This window comes from Mobula birostris, chromosome 1 (genome assembly GCF_030028105.1).
Source record: "Mobula birostris isolate sMobBir1 chromosome 1, sMobBir1.hap1, whole genome shotgun sequence".
NCBI classification, from domain to species: Eukaryota; Metazoa; Chordata; class Chondrichthyes; order Myliobatiformes; family Myliobatidae; genus Mobula; species Mobula birostris.
In genome coordinates this window covers 68,710,138-68,730,124 of record NC_092370.1, presented here as the reverse complement: position 1 = coordinate 68,730,124, position 19,987 = coordinate 68,710,138, and the positions used below count along the sequence as shown (strand labels likewise).

Here is a 19,987-nt window from a genome sequence, read left to right as displayed (position 1 = left end):
GTACAAGTGTCCCTTTGTTCACTCCTATTAGTGAAAACATCTTGAACCTACTGTGCCAAGCCCTTTCCGAATTGGGTATATTTTAATAAGACAATCCCTCATTTTTCTAAATGCCAAGGAATACAAACTCTACCCGCTTTGCCTTCCTTATTGCGGTCATCCATACATCCCAGGAATTATTCTGGCAAATGTATTTTCGACTGCCTTCAATGTGATCATATCCTTTCTGAGGTAACTGTAAACCCTATAATACTAACAAAGTTCCCTACTTTGAAATTCCAAACCCTTTGCAATAAAGGCCATCTTAATTACATGCTATACATGCCTGCTAACTTTCTGTGATTCATGCACAAGGTCCCTCTGTACTTTGATAAAAGTGATTCTGCATATGCTAGTAATCTGGAGAAACACACACAAAGTACTGAAGGAACCCAGCAAGCCAGACAGCATCTGTAAACAGTTGATTTTTTGGACTGAGATCCTTCATCAGGACTGACTCCCCGTTAAACACTCATTTGCAGACTCTCTCCATGTGGATAGTCTCTGTTCCTCCCACCAAATTGCAATGCTTTCCCAAATCAAACTCCATTCCAACCACTCACGCAATCTGTCTACAATCTACCTTAGAATCACAACATCTTTATCACATCTTGCCATTCCATCTATTTTCATGCCACCTGTAAATACACCTACCTTACATTTTATCCCTTCTTCAAGCCAAAAGCATAAATTATAAATAACTGATGGTCAATTATTTACATCTTTGTAAATTAAGCTACCTAGTCCAGCTCTGCTTACCATACGACAACCGATTTTCAATCCATGACTATCATTTTCTACCATGCCCTGACATGTGGCCTGCTATGCAGCTTCAGACATCACCTGAAAGGCAAGAGTAATCATAAAGTCACCAGGTTCAGCAACGTCTGAGGGAGTACTTTCATCTGGGCCCCACAGAGAACAATCGCAGACTGCTTCTTCAGCTAGCTGTAGGCAGCAGAATGAAGCTGGTTGCACTGGGAGAAACTGGGTTGCACTCATTCTTTGCAACCATCAGTTCACACTCAAAATTATAGGGAGGGCCATCCAAAGGGCACTCAAGGCAACATAATTCTAGGGACTGTAAACTCATGTATAATGAGGAATGAATGAAACACATCCATTTAGTAAATATCCCAGATAAGGCACAGCAGGCTGCGCAACAATGTCAGCACATGCCTCAACACTGACCATCAGGCCCAGCTCATAGCGGGTACAAGAATCACCAAGATGTTTATCATAAAGAACACAATATTATACTGTTAAATTCATATGCACTTGCTGTAAATTACAGTTAAGTACAAGCACATACAAAAATAAGTCTTAGTTTTGCTCTAGAGGCTTGGAGCATTGAACAAGAAGCACAACTTCAAATTTCATTGTGATAATTGGGAATTTAAATTCAAATAATAAATAATTCAGAAATAAAGAAAACTATTATCAGTAATATTGCCTATGAAATTCCTAAACTGTAGTTTAACACAAAGCCATCTGGTTCACTAACTTGCCCTGGGGAAAGAGATGTCATCCTTCTGTAGTCTGCTCTATTATGCATCGACAAGGGTATCTGTATGGCTGACTCAGGGCTGTCTCTATAGATCAGGGTTGGTGAGGGAAAGACAACAAATGCTGGTGTTGCCAGCGATATTTACATCCCATGAGTGAATAAAGACAAAATCAGGAATAGATCATATCTTATTTTGTTCAGGTACCATGTAATAAATAATTTTGAAATAGACTTGAGACTTCATTCAAATTTATTTCAAAAAGAGTTTGTATGCCATGCCAGTTACACATACATCTTCAGAATTATGGCTTCAATCCAACATAGTTTGATGTCTGAATGTTCAATATGTTCACAGGATTTTTAGAACAGTCTTCAGGAAAAAAAAGTTATAGGACTAGTATTCTTATTATGGTAATCAAACAATGCATGCTGGAAAGTGCATGATGGAAGTAGATAAGGGTCATGCCTAAAGGACTCATGGTCAAAACATCTTTGGTGGTTCCTACGTGCATCACATGCTCACTCAATGTCCTATACCACCAAGAGTTGCCACATCATTTCTAAGGCAAAATTCATAGTTTTCTATTTAAGTCATTGTTACAGTAATCAGTGTTTCTGAACGTTAATGTTACACACTAATAATTCAAAACAGCTCCATGGGGGATAAAGGAGGAATCAATGTACTGCTGAAAACAGTGAGTTGGTCTGAGTCATTGTTCTGAAACCTTAACACAATGAGGTATTGAAAAAACTGAATTCAAACACTGCATACTGTTTCTTACCTTCACATGGAATTCACCATCCAGCAGAATATTTTGTGCCTTCAGGTCATGATGCAGCAATGGAGGATTCATGTTGTGCAGGAAGTTTACTCCAAGGGCAATTTCATACAATATACGAAGTCGTAACGACCAAGGAAGTATAGGATAAGTTTCTTTCTATTAGAAAATTATAGAGCTGTTTTTAGAAAATAATTCATCTGGAACAATAATTTATTATGTGCCTGACACCTCTATTGAATTTAAGATTGTTCCACCTTTTCAGCCTATTTAAAGGTCCAGCCTGTGAAAATCAAATGATGAAGCGGTTTAGCTATAAACATGAATGTGCAGCATTCAGTTTTTAGACTCTTGCCAACGAGTGAATGCATTCTTTCTCCACGACACTTTCTTTTGTTGGAAGGCAAGTAATTTAAAGCAGTAATTCTTACCCCTGCTATTTTCATTGGGGTTCTGTATAAACCAACCAATGCTTGTTTTAGAGCAGCCAACTGGAAAGATGCCAGAAAGAGGGAGTGCTTTTGTCCAGCAGGAACTTAGAAAGTAAAAATAGATACTCATCATAATAGAGTTAACAGAGCTCAAACTCAAGAGTGATGCAGTGGGGGATGGTAGAATAAAGCTATAAGCAAAAACCTTCTGGCATAATGTGGAATAGCCATAATTTGAAGTATGAGTAGTGGTATCAAAAAAAAAACACTGCATTGTTGCAATTTAGGTACCATGTGTTGGTTTTGAAAGTTTAACAGCAACTAATATGCCAAACATATTTCAGGAACCTATGGTCAAAGCCCAATGGGGAAATTACTCCAAGGCTTTAAAGTATGTAAAATCTCAAAGAAAGATAACAAATGATCTGGGTCAGAAAGAAGTAATGTGCTGTTTAAATTATGTGGCCAGACATTTGAATTAGTTCCTAGATTTTCAGGTATCTAAGCAAATCATTTAGAACTATTCACAAGCTGATTACCACAATAGAGATTTTGGCTGGGTTGTGAATTTTAAAGCTAAATTTCTCTAATAAATTGTGTTCTAACTTTTAGATATTTCAGCATTTTGTATTTTCAATATTTCAGCAATGTACACTGAATGTGCTTTGTGACATCCTGAGTTCACAAGGGAAAGAACTATATAAATGCTGTCAGTCTGCAATTTTTATTACAATAATTTATAAACATGCAGAGAAAAACCTTATGTAGAGCACATTACCTGATTGAGGAGTTGGTCCAAAGATCCATTGCTCATGTATTCTGTCACAATGCCCATGAATTCGGGTTCATTGCAAATACCATAAATTTGGATTATGTGGGAAAATCTGGCTCTGTGCAAGACCTCTGCTTCCTTCAAAAGTGTGTTCCTTTCACTTTTGGGAGGAAAAAAGAGAAAGAAAAACTAATAAAGCAACAATTCATTGCAGCAGGTTCTTTGTAACCAAAATGGCAACTATGAATGAAGGATTAAACTGCGATTTTGCACTAATGTTTTACACATAACACAAAAAATATCTGCATTACAAATAGAGGTTATAATGAAATTCTTTTGTGTCACAATTGGAATTACTCTTTTAAAGCTTTACTTAATATATCTTTTGTATAAACATTGATTAGAATGATTTGAAACAATGCCTGCTAATATAAAGTTATAGACAAGAATGCAAGAAATTGTAATAAGATGATACTATTTGTCCTTTTTGAATCTGTTCTGCTATTCATCAAGGACATGGCTAATATTCTACCTCAGTCCATAGTCCTCTACTATCCCAGATTACTTTAATATCCAGAACTTTACCACTCTCTGGTTTGAAATGTCTGAGCCCCAAGAGTGCTACAAGGCAGAGAATTACAAATATTCACCATTGTCTGTAGCCACTTAAAAAAGTCCTACCCAAGACATGACAGATGCAGAATAGGAGGATACGGTGGAAGGAGCATCTACATCAATATACATGGACATCAGTTACAAGAACGGAGCAATCATTCTAACAGAAATATTCTATAGCCCCTCCAAGAGCGACAAAAACACCGACAGCAGATAAATTGGCAGATTTTGGAAAGGTACAAAAGTAACAGGATTGTTGTCATGGGTGACTTCATCTTCCCTAATATTGTTTGCCATCTCCTTCGTGCAAAAAGCTCAGGTGGGGCAGAATTTGTTAAGCGTGTCCAGGAAGAATTGCTGGCACAGTATGTGGACAGGCCGACTAGAAGGAGATGCTGCACTGGATCAAGCACTAGCTAATGAATCTGGTTAGGTGATGAACCTCTCACTGAATGAACATTTCGGAGGCAGTAGCCATAACTCCCTGACCTTCAGCAGAGTCATGGAGAAAAGACAAAGTATTTATTTGGGGAAGGGCTAAGTATGAGGGCATTAGGCAGGAACATGGGAGCGTAAATTGAGAGCAGATGTCCTCGGGGAAATGCAAAGCAGAAATATGGAGGTTGTTTAGGGAGCATTTGCATGAGGTTCTGGATAGGTATGTCACATGGAGACAGGGAAAAAATGGAAGGGTGAAAGAACCATGAGACAAGATAGGTGGAAATTTTAAGGTTTAGGAAGCAAAGATAAAACAAGGCTCTTGAGAGTTATAAGGTAGCCAGGAAGGAGCTTACTGAATATTTTGCTTCAGTGATCACCAGGGAGAGGAAGCTTGATGAATGGGAGGTCAGTGTAGAACAGACTAACATGCAGGAACACGTTCAGGTAAAGAAAGATGCAGTGTTGGAGCTTTTGAAAAATATTAGGATAGTTAAGTCCATGAAGCTGGACTGAATACACCCTGCGTTACATGAAGCAAGGGAAGAGATTACTGGAAGTTAAAGATGATTTTTGTATCCTAACTGGTCACAGGAGTAGCAAAAGAGGATTGGAGGATGGCAGATATGGCTCCTTTGTTCAAGAAGGGTAATAGGGACAGTTCTGGGAATTACACTTAGTGGTGGGCAAACTAATAGAGAGGAATCTTAGAGACAGGAATTATGAGCATTTAGAGAAGTATACACTCATCAGTGTTGATCAGCATGGCTTTGTAAGCGACAGGACATGCCTCACAACCCTGACTGACTTTTCTGAGAAAGTGACAAAGCAAACTGATGAAGGCAGAGCAGTGGAAGTGGTCTATATGGATTTTTGTGAGTAGTTCAACAAGATTCGTCATTGAAGGCTCATGGAGAAAGTTATGAGGCTTAGGATCCATGGAAACTTGATACATGAATTGGGAATTAGTTAACCCACAGAGGGCAGAAGGTGGTAATAGATGGAGCGTATTCTGCCTGGAGGTTGGTGTCTTGTTCCATAAGGATCTGTTCTGGGACCCCTCTGCTTGTTGTTATTTTTATGAATGAATTGGATGAAGAAGTAGAAAGGTGGGTTAGTAAGTTTGCAGGTCACATGAAGTTTAGTGGCGTAGCGGGTAGTGCAGAAGGTTAAAGTCAGAGGGTCATAGAGAAGTACAGCACAGAAACAGGCCCTTCAGCCCATCTAGACCATGCCAAAACCATTTAAACTGCCTACTCCCATCGACCTGCACCAGGACCATAGTCCCCCATATCCTTGCTATTTATGTACCTATCTAAACTTCCCTTAAACATTGAAATTGAGCTTGCATGCACCACTTGCGTTGGCAGCTCGTTCCACACTCTCATGAACCTCTGAGTGAAAGCATTTCCCCTCCTATTCCCCTTAAACTTCTCACCTTTCACCATAACCCATGACCTCTAGTTCTAGTCCCACCCAACCTCAGTGGAAAAAGCCTGCTTGCATTTATGCTAACTGCATCCCTCATTATTTTGTATACCGCTATCAAATCTCCTCTCCATCTTCTACATTCTAAAGACTAAAGTCCTAATCTATTCAAGCATTCCTTATAAATCAGGTCCTCCAGACCTGGCAACATCCTTGCAATTTTTCTCTGCACTCTTTCAACCTTGTTTACATCTTTCCTGTAGGTAGGTGACCTAAGCTGCATACAATACTCCAAATTAAGCCACACCAACGTCTCATACAACTTCAACATAACATTTCATCTCCTCTACTCAATACATTGATTTATGAAGGCCAATGTGCAAAAAGTTTTCTTTACCACCCTATCTACCTGTGAAGCCACTTTCACATATTATGGATCTATATTCCCAGACCCCTTTGCTCTACCACACACCTCAGTGCCCTACCACTCACTATGTAAGACCCACTCTGGTTAGTCCTATCAAAGTACAAAACTTGTCTGCACTTGCCTGTATTAAAGCTATGATAGCTTTCCTCACTGTCCACTGCACCCCAAATCTTGGTGTCATCTGCCAATGTGCTGATCCAGTTAACCACATTACCATTCAGATCATTGATATAGATGACCAACTACAAACGACCCAGCATCAATCCCTACAGCACACTAGTCACAGGTCTCCAGTCAGAGAGGCAACTCTCTCCTACCACACTCTGACTTCTCCCACAAAGCCAATATTTAATCCGATTTACTACTTCATCCTGAATGTCAAGCCATTGAACCTTCTTGACTAGCCTCTCATGTGGGACATTGTCAAATGCCTTACCAAAGTCCATAGAGCCAACATTCACTACTTTGCCTTTATCCAGTCTCCTGGTAACTTCCTCAAAAAACTCTGTAAGTTTGGTTAGACATGACCTACTACACACAAAGCCATGCTGATGATCCTTAATCAGTCTATGTCTATCCAAATATATATCCAGTCCCTATGAATACCTTCCAATAACTTTCCCACAACTGATGTTAGACTTGTCAGTCTATAATTTCTTGGGTTTATGTTTACAGCCTTTTTTAACCAGCAGAAAAACGTTGGCTAACCTCTAATCCTCTAGTACCTTTCATGTCGCTAAGGATGCTTTAAATATCTTTGCTAGGGCCCAGTAGGATACAAGGAAACATCTTGTCAGAACCTGAGTTGCCTCAGGGTAGCAAACACCTTCTCCTCCTCTGTAATCTGTTCAGGGTCCATGAAGTTGATACCAGTTTGCCTTACTTCTATAGACTTTGTATTAAGATTAAATTCTGTCACGAGCCTTGCGGCCCATCAGGCCGATGCTTATGCTGGTTTCTGTGGCGTGAAGTGACAGAGAATACGGGACTCACCCCTGCGCGCCCCCCCCCCCCCCAGATAGGACACCAATCTATCGCGAGGTTAACCCATTCTCATTTTTGCCGGTACCCATTCTCAGCTGGGTAGACTGGAGCATTGTGTGGTTAAGTGCCTTGCTCAAGGACACACATGCTGCCTCGGCCGAGGCTCGAACCCATGACCCTCAGATCGCTAGTCAAACGCCCTAACCACTTGGCCACATGCCACACAGACTTTGTATATATCCCCTGATTAAATAAGGATGTAAAGAAATTATTTAAGATCTCTCTCATCTGTTTCAGTTCCACATATCGATTACCATTCTGGTCTTCCAGAGGACCAATTTTGTCCCTTGCAATCCTTTTGCTCTTAACATACCTATCCAGTCGTTTTGGATTCTCCTTCACCTTGTCTGCTACAGCATTCTTTTGGCCTTCATGATTTCTTTCTTAAGTGTTAAGTTGTACTTTCCTCATTAGTTCCTATTTGCTTAAACCTGCTATGCCCCTTCTCTTTTCTCTCAACCAAGGCCTCAATATCACTTGAAAACCAAGGCTCCCTACTTTACCTTTTATTCTGACAGGCACATAAGACATAGGAGCAGAATTAGGTCATTCAGCCCATCGAGTCTGATCCGTCTTTCCATCATGGTTTATCCTGGATCCCAATCAACCCCATAGACCTGCCTTCTTGCATCACTGCCTGCTATGGGAACTGAACTTGCCTCTTTTGCAGGACTCTGCAGAGAGTGGTGGGACAGCCCAGCGCATCTGTAGATGTGAACTTCCCACAATTCAGGTCATTTACAAAGACAGGTGTGTAAAAAGGGCTCGAAGGATCATTGGGGACCCGAGTCACATTACACATTTAGATGAAGATGTTTTTACTCCTCAAGTATATGAAGGACGTAAATAATAAAGTCAATTCAATTCAATTGCTTGGCTGTTGGTAGGTAGGGTTAATACCTGGCTTTCAAGAGCACTTCTGAGTTATTTTCAGGATGGACTTAGTCCTTAAACTGCTGGAGAACAGTGTGGAAAGAACAGGTGCTGTTTTCTCCCGGTAGGGATTAGTTTTTAGTTCCAAGTGCTCCTGCCACGTTTTGTCACCCTGCAACCTCATCCTTCAATCTCTTTGAATTATGGAGGACAGCATATGTATAAATGTCTCTCTCCAGCAGACTTCATCATGACTCCAGTATTTCTATTATTTTTTTAATGCTTTTTAATTGTACATATGATTTTTTTATGTTCTATCGCTGAGCAGCAGTGAACCATCTGATTGGCCTATCAGAGTTCTCTTTGGGAACTAGTTGACTTGATCAGCATTTCTGATCTGGCTATTGCTCACAATTGCACTTAATATATAAAAAAAAATTATATCCTTCGATGCCCTACCGATCAGAAAACGATCAACTTCCGTCTTAAAAAAACGCACAGACTTGGCCTCCACCACAGTCTGTGGCAGAGCATTCCACAGATCTACTACTCTTTGGCTGAAAAAAAATCCTCCTTACCTCTGTTCTAAAAGGTCACCCTCAATTTTGAGTCCATGCTCTCTAGTTCTGAATACCCCCACCTGAATTTTTTTATATATATTAAGTGCAATCGTGAGCAATAGCCAGATCAGAGATACTGATCAAGTCAACTAGTTCCCAAAGAGAACTCTGATAGGCCAATCAGATGGTTCACTGCTATACCCTCACCATAGCCAGCCTACCTAGTCTTTTCAACATTCAGTAGGTTTCAATGAGATCCCCATGCATTCTTCTGAATTCCAGTGAGGACAGGCACAAAGTTGCCAACTGCTCCTCACATGTTAACCCCTTCATTCCTGGAATCACTCTCATGAACCTCCTCTGGACCCTCTCAAATAACAACACAACCTTTCTGAGATAGGAGGCACAAAACTTTGACAATACTCTAAGTGCAGTCTGACTAGTGTCTTATACAGGCTCAGCATTATCTCCTTGCTTTTATATTCTATTCCCTTTGAAATAAATGCCAACATTGCATTTGCCTTCTTTACCACGGACTCAACCTGTAAATTAATTTTCTGGGATCTTGCACAAGGACCCCCAAGTCCCTCTGCACCTCTGATGTTTGATCCTTCTCACCATTTATATAACAGTCTGCACTATTGTTCCTTTTACCAAAACACATCATCATTCATTTCCCAGCACTGTATTCTATCTGCCACTTTGTGTGCATTCTTCCAATTTGTCTAAGTCCTGCTGCAATCGCATTGTTTCCTCAGCACTACCTACCCCTTCACCTATCTTCGTATTATCCACAAACTCTACCACAGAGCCATCAATTCCATTATTTAAATCATTGACAAACAATGTGAAAAGCAGTGGTCCCAATACTGACCACTGAGGAACACCACTAGTCACTGGCAGCCGACCAGAAAAGGACCCTTTTATTCCCACCTCACTGCCAGTACCTTTCCTGTACGCCATAGGATTTTCTCTTGTTAGGCAGCCTCATGTGGGGCACTTTATCAAACTCCTTCTGAAAATCCAAATAAATGACATTCACTAGCTCTCCTTTGTCCATCTTGCTTGTACTTCATCAAAGAACTCTGGCAACATTGTCAGGCAAGACTTCCCTTCACAGAAACCATGCTGACTTTGACTTTTTTATCATTAGTCTCCAAGTACCTCAAAACCTCATCCATATATAATAGACTCCAACACTTTTCCGACCACTGAGGTTATCCCTTCTGGCCTATAGTTTCCTTTCATTTGCCTTGCTCCCTTCTTAAAGAGTAGAGTAACATTTGCAATCTTCCAGTCCTCCAGGACCATGCCAGAATCAAGTGATTCTTGAAAGATCATGACCAATGCATCATTATCTCTTCAGCAACCTCTCTCAGGACTCTGGAATGAAGTCCATCTGGTCCAGGTTACTTATGCACCTTAAGACCTTTGAATTTGCCTAATACTTTTTCCTTTGTAATAGCAATGGCACTCACGCCAGTTCCCTGACATTCACAGGTCTCTGGCACACTGCTAGTGTTCTCCACAGTAAAGACAGATGCAAAGTACCCATTAAGTTCATCTGCCATTTCTTTGTCTCCATTACTACCTCACCAGCATCATTTTCCAGTGGTCCAATATCAACTCAATACTCAATCTTTGTACTCTCAAAATTTCACTTTTGAAGGCCTCCCAGTTTCCTCGTACACCTTCGCCAGAAAACAGCCTATCCGAATCCACACTTGCAAGATAATTTCTGACACTGTCAAAATTGGCCTTTCTCCAATTTAGAATATCAACCTGTGGACGAGACCAATCTTTTTGCATATTTACTTTTGAGGAGAAGATGGCAGCGCGCCGCGCGTGTGCAGCTCTCCGGTGAAAAATGATGTCGTATCTGTTAAATAGGGGCCATGGACAATTCTGATTTGATGGAGAATGGACATGAAAGCACAGAGGAACATCTGGAGAAATTTCTGAAACGCCCATCTGCTGCTGTCATTACTGTGTGGTTGGGAATCTTTTGGAGGGTAGGCCTCAAAATCCCCGGCCTTGCCTGCTTTTGGCGACCGAGAAGGAGGTCGAATCGTTCGGCAGAGATGCCGCTCAGTACTCGGTGTCGGAGGGCTGATCAGAGCCCAAAGTTTTCGGATGACTCAGAGTTGGATTGTGGTCGGCATTGCAGGGGGAGTTTTTCTTCCTTCTCCTTTCTGCGTGAGATGTGGGACATTTGAGAAACTTGGAACTTTACTGTGCTCACGGACTTTCTTCATCAAGTTATGGTATTGTTACACTGTTTGTAACTATATGTATAATTATGTGGTTTTGTCAATTTTTTCTGTCTTGGTTTGTCCTGTGTTTTGTGATATCACACCGGAGGAAATATGTATCATTTCTTAATGCATGCATTACTAAATGACAATAAAAGGGGAATACGTGTCTTCATAATCTAAACTAATGGCATTGTGGTCACTGGATGAAAAGTGTTCCCCTACATAAACTTCTGTCACCTGCCCTGTCTCATTCCCTAATAGCAGATCCAGTATCGCACACTCTCTCATTGGGACTTCTACATACTGCTGAAGAAAATTTTCCAGAACACATTAGACAAACTCTATCCCAATTAGTCCTTTTACAATATGGGATTCCCAGTCAATATGTGGAAAGTTAAAATTGCCTACTATAACAATCTTATGTTCCTTACAACATTTTGCCATCTCTCTACAAACTTCTTCCTCTTAAATCCCTCGGACTGTTTGGTGGTTTGTAATATAGCCCCATTAACGTGGTCATACCTTTCTTATTTCTCAGTTCCACCCAGAGTGCCTCAACAGTTGAGTTCCCCAATCTGTCCTGATGAAGCACTGCCGTGACATTTTCCCTGACTAGTAATGTCACCCCCCTCCTTTAATCCCTTCCGCTCTGTCGTGTCTCAAACAATGGAACCCCAGAATATTGAGCTGCCAGTCCTGCCCCTCTTGCAACCAAGTCTCACTGATGGTTATAACGCCATAATTCCAAATGTTGATCCATGCCCTAAGCTGATCCATCTTTCCAACGATATTACAAAGGTTTTCATAGGTTACAACAGGTCTTTGACAGCACGCAGAACTGGGCTGAGAAATGGTAGATGGAGTTCAATCCAGAAAAGTGTGAAGTGATACACTTTGGATGGTTGAACTTGAAGGCAGATTATAAGGTTAATGGCAGGACTCTTAGAAGTGTGAATCAACAGAAGGATCTTGGGGTCCATGTCTCATGGATACCTCAAAGTTGCCATGAAAGCTCACCAGGTGGTTAAGAAAGTGTATTGTGTGTTGGTCTTCATTAAGAATGACTGAATTCAAAAGCTGTGAGGTAACATTACACCTCTATAAAACTCTTGATTAGACCACAATTGGTGTAATGTGTTCCATTCTGGGTGCATTATTGAAGGAATGTGTAAAGGATGAGAGATGACCTGATAGAGGTGTACAAGATAGTGAGAGGCATTGATCATGTGGATAGTCAGAAGCTTTTTCCCAGGGCTGAAATGGCTAGCACGAGAGGACATAGTTTTAAGGTGCTTGGAAGTAGGTACAGAGGAGATGTCAGGGGTAAGTTGTGTTTTTTTTTCGCAGAGAATGGTGAGTGTGTGGAATGGGCTGCCAGCGGTGGTGGTGGAGGTGGGTCTTTTAAGGGACTCCTGGATAGGTACATGGAGTTTAAAAAAATAGAGGGCTATGTCCAGGTAGTTGTAAGGTAAGGACATGTTCAGCACAGTTTTGTTTCTTAAACTTTAGAGAGGATACAGAAGAGATTTATCAGGATGTTGCCTGGATTAGAGAACATGTCCTATGAGGATAGGTTGAGCAAGCTAGGGCTTTTCTCTTTGGAATGAATGAGAATGAAAAATAACTTGATAGAGGTGCATAAGATTATAAGAGGTATAGTTAGAGTGTAGAGCCATTGCCTTTATCCCAGGGCAGCAATAGCCAGTACAGAGAGCATTCTTTTAAGATGATTGGAGGAAAGCTTAGTCGGTGCCAGTGGTAGTTCTTTTTACACAGAATTGGAAGTACCTGCAATGTACTGCCAGGGGTAGTGGTAGAGGAAGATACATTAGGGACATTTAAGAGACATGAAAGGTTATGAACAATGTAGGAGGGAAGGCTAGATTGGTTGTAGAGTAGGTTTAAAAATTCGGCACAACATTGTGTGACAAAGGGCCCATACTGTACTGTTTTATGTTCTATGTTTTCAGTCAAACTATTATTTTTAAAAAGGTGGTATTTAAGAATTTGGAAACATTTAAAGCTATATAAATACAAGTTGTAAATCTAACAATATACATATAACTTGTGCAATTTCTTACCATCGTGCAATAACATTATACAAAAATGTAGATGAACTGGAACAAAAAGCACTCAGGATTGCTCCACTTAAATCTTACTATTTACCAAAAAGATTTTGGTCAACTTGTGAAAGAATACAGATTTAGAAATTCTTTGAGGTGTGGTAATGTGTGATGTAAATAAGCTTATGTCCCATTGAGGACCTATCTCTAGGAAGTTCTATTGTGCATCTGGCTTCCAAAATAGGAGAGTACACAGAGAAAAATCAGGATGTAGTGAGTCTGATTGATGGCCTTGCGAGAATCAGTGTTAAAAGATGTCAGGTGAGGCAGCTGAGAAGTAATACTAGCTGCTAGTTGTCAGAGTTTCAGGGTCCAAAATGGAATGATTGTGAAGTTGTCAGGCATCATAATCAAAACACAAGGGTGTGTGTGTGTGTGTGTGTGTGTGTGTGTATATATAGGTAGGCTGGGGGTTTGCAAGTGGTGGTATGGGCATTGGTATGACACAATTTGTATAAAGGGAAATCCACTGTGAGTGGGAAAACTTGTTCGACATCAACCAATTAAGCAACTGAACAGGACAGCGGCTCCCTGACGCCTGGAAATTATATACAATATCCCGGAAATCGATTTTTTTGAGAGGGAGAGCGAGCATCCTGATTGGTCTCTCTTCATGCTAAGTAGACCTATCAGTTTTCTCTGTGGCGGGCTTTAGTCGACCTCATAAATAATGACAGCGTTGCTCGCTGCACTGTTTGCAACAGTGACCTTTCTATTGCCTATGGTGGGTTAAAATGTAAAAGACATGTTGAGGTGAGTTTAACAGGTGTCATTCGTTCATTAGCATAGCTAATGTTATTCAAACTAGCTGGCTAGCTGCTAAGGGACTACTCTATTGATGTCCTACGTGATGAGGCCAAACTCCCTGTAGACTTGCTTAAAGTTGTAATAGAATAAACATGATAATATAAGTACATATTTTAATGTCACATTTTCTGCATATACCCAACTTGGTTTACAGATTAGACAAAATCACTAAACAAATTATCACATACACCCTTGGAGTTCGACTGGGGGGGGGGGGGAATATGGAGTTGCAGGGGGCGGGGGTGCTACCTCCCTGAAATGAGGTTTTGCAGGGTGGGATGTTTGGAATCATGCTCCATGAAGTTTGTTTCCAGATAGTGATTCTTCCCTCTCTCTGAAAACTGTTTGAGGCTGAACATATCTGCCACGTGTTAAACTTCCGCTTGCATTACTATTGATTAACTTGACCCTAACTTCAGCCCAGCTCCTGAAAATTCTTCCTTGTCCTTTTTATCTGCAAATCGTGTTTAAGTTGGTTTGAATGTTTATGTTGGTTGCACTCTATGTGCTGTTATTTTTATAGTCTGAGAATATCAAAGAATCCTGCTGTTGTGCCATCTCAAATCAGGGATTGATCTCAAACTGTACTCAGATTCACATCACATGATGCTTATCCAATCAGCTATCAGATGAGAAATCCATAATTCCAACCATATGCTATAAAATTATTTTAAAGTTTAAGCAATTGTCATTTTTGAACCAAAAGAGGGCCTTCAAGCTTCTTTCAAATGCAAACTACAAGCAGTAATTGACATTCCAAGGATATCTTCTTAAACAAACATTGCTGTCAGTGAACAAACTACAGTCTCAGTGAGAGGCTATTTAATAGATATGCCTTGAAACAGGCAAGGACATCTGCTGATCATTAATAGGTATATCGCAATAAACACAAGAGATCCTGCACAACGGTGGAAATCTAGAGCAGCATACACAAGATATTGGAGTAACTCAGCAGGTTAGGCAGCATCTATAGAAGCGAATAAACAGTTGATATTTCAGGCCAAGACCCTTTATCAGGACTGGAGAGGAAGGGGAAAATAGACAAAATACTTGCTTTCCCGTCCTGGTGAAGGGTCTCAGCCTGGAACATTGACTCAGGATTGATTTCCATAGATGGTAGCTAAACTGCTATATTCCTCCAGCATTGTGTGCGTTGCTCTGTTAAATAAAATGATATATTTTGATATAACAGAAGAATTTCTGGGCATTAGTAGACTTCCAGCTCACAATTAATGGAGGTAGAAGGGAATGAAGGAGTCAGGACCCCATGCCAAAGAGCTGGGAATTCTTAATTCTACTGAACTGTTGCCCGAATCCACCCCATACCTCACTCCTCAGGATTCAGTCCTGACTGTATGGAATCTGCACATTCTCCTTTTAACCATGGGAGTTCCCTTCAGGTGCTCTGGTTTCCTCTTGCATTCCAAACAAGAGTGAATTAGATGGTTAATTGCCGATTGCAAATTGCCCCTAACTAGTAGGCAAGGAGTTTATGAGAATGCAGAAATAATTTAACAAAATAGGGATGAATATAGGATGAGAGTAAATGAGAGTGGAAAGTCAATGCAGCCTCAGTAGGACTGGTTTCTGTGGACACACTGCTCTATGACTCTATGAATGAAACAGAATTTGCATTGGGAAAATAAAGGGAAATTCCACGGACTGTGGGTTCTTGCAAAACTTGCCAAAAGTTGAAAAAACGATTTATTCAGAACTTCTCTAAACTGTAGAAAATTTCTGATTCTGGACTTGATTTGCATAATGAAATTCAAGTAAAGAGCATAACTGATAATTTTACGCAACGTGAATTGAGATTTTTCTCTCCCTAATGAAATAACAATTTCAAAACAACTCTGCCAATAAAATCAAAACAAATAAATGATTGCTTCATTCACTCCAAATTACATGACAGAATCATCGCTCTGCTTAGTAACACCCACAAAACGCTGGAGGAACTCAGCAGGTCAGGCAGCATCTATTGAAACGAATAAACAGTCGATATTTCGGGCTGAAATCCTTCTTCAGGACTGTAATCTTTTCAGATATGTAGACTCTTCTATTAAGAGAAAATTGGCAGCTACGCTAATATCTTTCAAAGTCTCTCTGTTTTATCTTCCATAAATATCTACTAAAACTGTCCTCCTCTACTCTCGTATCTCTGTACAACCTGTTCCCACATTACAAACCAGTCTGTAGTCAACCACAAGTTTATCTTATCCAGATGTTAATTCTGATTTGTAGACAATACACAAAGATCACTTGACACGGTAAACCACACATCTACAGTATTGTAATGAAGGCCAATTAGCATTATTTATTGTCTTCTCCTGCCCAGTTACATTGGTACAGAATCAGGATGCCTCACACTCAAGGACTAGTTTTGATGGGCTTGAAGTATCAATGGATGCCACATTGCCCATTGAATCCCATCATTGTTGCACAAGTATCAAAAACAGTAATTGCTTGTCAATCGCCAAAGCAAATCTCTTAAGTAGCCTCTCACAGTGTTCTTAATAACAATGGGACCTGATACCGTAAAACAGGTATTTTTTCTTCTAAGAGTAGTTTTGTTTGAATTTAATAATATTTATGGAAGCTCATTCATAGGTATCGGATTCCAAAATTTTAGGTATTCATCAACCTGAGAGTGCCCGCATTTGATGACATTTCTATGTGTCTCATGATCTAAAAAGCATGATATAAATACAGATTCTTGTTCTTTTTCCAAAATTAATGCAGCCAAAACTCAACAAATGCTGCATTCCCAAATATCTCTGTCTAAATCTTACAATGATTAAAGATAAAATACTAACTTTATTTGTTACATCACATTGAAACATATAGTTAAATACCCCATTTGCCATCAACACAGTCCGGATATGTACTGGGGGCAGCCTGCAACTGTCATGTTTCTGGTGCCCACATAGCATTAGCATGCCTACAACTTACCAACCCTAACCTGTATATCTCTGGAAAGTGGGAGGAAATTTAACTTAAAAATATATATACACTTATTACTGTAATTTACAGTTTTTATGTATTACAATGTACTGCTGCTTCATAACAACAAATTTCATGCATATGCCAGTGATATTAAACCTGCTTCTGAATACCGTGAGGAAACTCATGCAGTCACAAGAACTTTCTGCTGAAATAGTGTTACGTTAACCACTATGCTACTGCGTTGCCCTTTGCTGAATTCTTACAAAAAAATTTGCCTTCTGTATTGCAGGGGAGAAGACAAAAGACTATTCATGGTGATGGTGGTAACTGAACAAAAAAACCACAGTCTTAAATTCCTGTATTATTCACCACATTCAACATGCACCAAAATAAATTACAGCCTGATGCAATATCCCCTTTGGAAGACTTGCTTTACCTCAAACCTAGATTAATTTGCTCTATAAGCAATTAGAAAATAATACAGCAGCATGTTTCTTTCAGCTCAGAGACTTTATATATGTTGTAAAAGGAAGGAAATAATACAAAAAATACTAGTCAGTCATTTTCAGGTCAGGCAGACAGATAGCTTCACCATAGCACTTTTCAAATAGAAGGAAACAATCACAATCGAGTTATCAGTTTAAATGCCAATAGAAATCAGTCTCAAACACCACTTAAAATTTTATCGATAGCTCACTGGAGTTCATAGTGGGATATACAGGGGCCTACTTGTTATCTTATTTTTTGTCAAAGGGTGGAATACGTCTTCAGCTGCCACCAGGGTGATACAAATAACAGAGCCAGGAGCTGCTGTGGTGTGACTCCAACACATCAACCAACAGCATCTTAACCACTGGAGCAGGAGTGTGAGCAAGACCTGATGAAGCCACAGACAAGAAACCACATGAAATAAGCCATCATAAAACAGGATGGTGAACAACACAGTAAAGGTGGCAGGACTAATCATAGCAGATGAAGACCAAATTATCAAAGTCCCTCTTTAGGGGCCGAAACATGTGGATGGTGGCAATCTGGATGGGGAGGCTTTGTTAGTGGGAATGGTTGGTGATAGTTTTGCATTTTCTCAATAACAGTAGTAGCACAGTGTGGGTTCTTGCCAGAATTTTTCATTTTCAACTACCCCATCACCGATCTCCCTCTCATACCTCACGTGTTAAGTTAATAGCAACATTTTGGATGTAACAAAATCACATGAAGCCATTTAGTTGCAGAGGTAAAGTAAAAGTTAGGTGTTATCCAAAAGAAACAAAAAAAATCCAAATATTTATACTTACGTTTTCACAAGCAAATCATCAAAAGGTACAGCACGAGGAGTAGGTTAATGACTGATCACTTTATGTGCATTACCTACTCTCTGAATTCCCAGTAAGCGACATCATTCTGGAATGTAGAAAGGCCGTTTCTTGTTTGCATTGCACATGGTATTCACCTGGCCTTGTGATATGTAAAAAATGTTATTGCTGCCCCAAATGCCCAGGTTATTTATAGCCATTAGCAAACTGCTTTGAATAGACTTTGAATGGGGCAGCACCACATACAGTACAGTGCATCAGCTCCAGTAACTTGGGTTCCACCCTGACCTCAGGTGCTCCCTGTGTGCAAGTACGTACAATTTAAGTTTCTCTGCATGTAATGGTTTCCTGCCAAATTTCAAAATGCTGGTTGATTGGTTAATTGGTTACTATTAGTTAGCACCAGCGAACAATGAAACCATGGGAAATATCCTTCAGACAATTCACAAAACTGCTTCTTTCGCTTGTCTTGCTTCTTCTTCTTCTTTCAAATGTGATTCTGATGTTTTTGGAGCCTGTGATCGATATACTGGTGGTATGTTTTGGACCGATTGGACAATCTGGCACTTTACTGTCTCCGAGGGTGTTTGGTGAGGTTTCAAATGAATCGTGCGGCATCGAAGCTAAGAAGACTGAAGACGGGGTGCGAACCTGTGATTGACTCAATTTGTCGTCTATCCCGCTGATTAAGGTGTCAAGGAAGCTTGAAATCAACTTGGTCGAGAGCGTCATCTGCCTGTAGGTGACCAGTCTCTCTCACCCTCTTGCTCGCTGCTGTTGGAGGAAGGTACTCGAGTACCAGTCTCTCTCGTGCTCTCACTCACTTCTCCCGGAGGCAGATGCCTGTGTTGACTGGTCTGTCTCTCCCTTTCACTCGATGTTGCCAGAGGATGGTGCCTGAAGGGGAAGGTTGAATCGATGCAGTTGTGGATTAGACTCTGGTTCACGTCGTGTGTTTCCGATTGCTGATTTGTGTGGCTTTGATCGGGGCAGACTGGCACTGGGTCTGCAGTTGACTGGTGGCACAGCACTGGATTGACTGTGCTAGGCTAAGTATTCCTGGACTGTTTGATTTGTGGTTTGGTGTTTTCTATTCTGTGTTTTTTCCTTATTTTTTGTGCAGTTTGTGCGATTTGCTCTTTGTGTGTTGGAGGTTTGATGTTTTTCTTTGAATGGGCTCCATGGTTTTCCTCGCTTCATGGCTGTCTGCAGGAAGATGAATCTCAGGGTTGTATAGTGCAAACATACTTTGATAATAAATATGCTTTGAAACTTTAAATTATGCATAATATCGGTGAGTGGCAGACAAATATAACTGGAGTTGATAAGTATGTGAGAGATGATGGGTTGCTGGGAAATAAATGGAGGGATGCAGAGATTGCACTGAGAACTAGCATACATGTAATGGGCCAAAGACTTCCTCCAACGTAATGAGATATGTAAATCATGATTTGTATTAATAGACCTCCGATTTATTTTACCATCAATGACCTTTGATCTCAGAGGCAAGGTGCACATACAAGTCTACCGTTTTGGATACTGTTGTGGGAGATGACCTCCCAGGAGAATGCCACAGGGACTGGGTTACTGGCACTGAGCATGGGTTCATAGTGCAGAAGGGAAAGAGGGAGAA

The 19,987-nt window shown here is 40.4% G+C and overlaps 1 protein-coding gene across 3 annotated transcripts in view; it reads right to left on the bottom strand.

Moving 5' to 3' along the window:
- ripk2 (receptor-interacting serine-threonine kinase 2) overlaps positions 1-19,987 on the bottom strand; it is a 95,097-nt gene that overhangs the window by 53,323 nt on the left and 21,787 nt on the right. For 2 of the 3 annotated variants that reach the window (XM_072256728.1, XM_072256717.1), the window contains exons 2-3: positions 3,535-3,688; positions 2,329-2,484 (exon numbers count right to left, since the gene is read on the bottom strand). In XM_072256728.1, coding sequence (XP_072112829.1) covers positions 2,329-2,484; positions 3,535-3,591 — 213 coding nt within the window. In that variant the 5' untranslated portion in view covers positions 3,592-3,688. Of the gene's footprint in view, positions 1-2,328; positions 2,485-3,534; positions 3,689-18,336; positions 19,552-19,987 lie in introns of those variants that run through there. The other variant, XM_072256736.1, reaches the window with a different exon arrangement.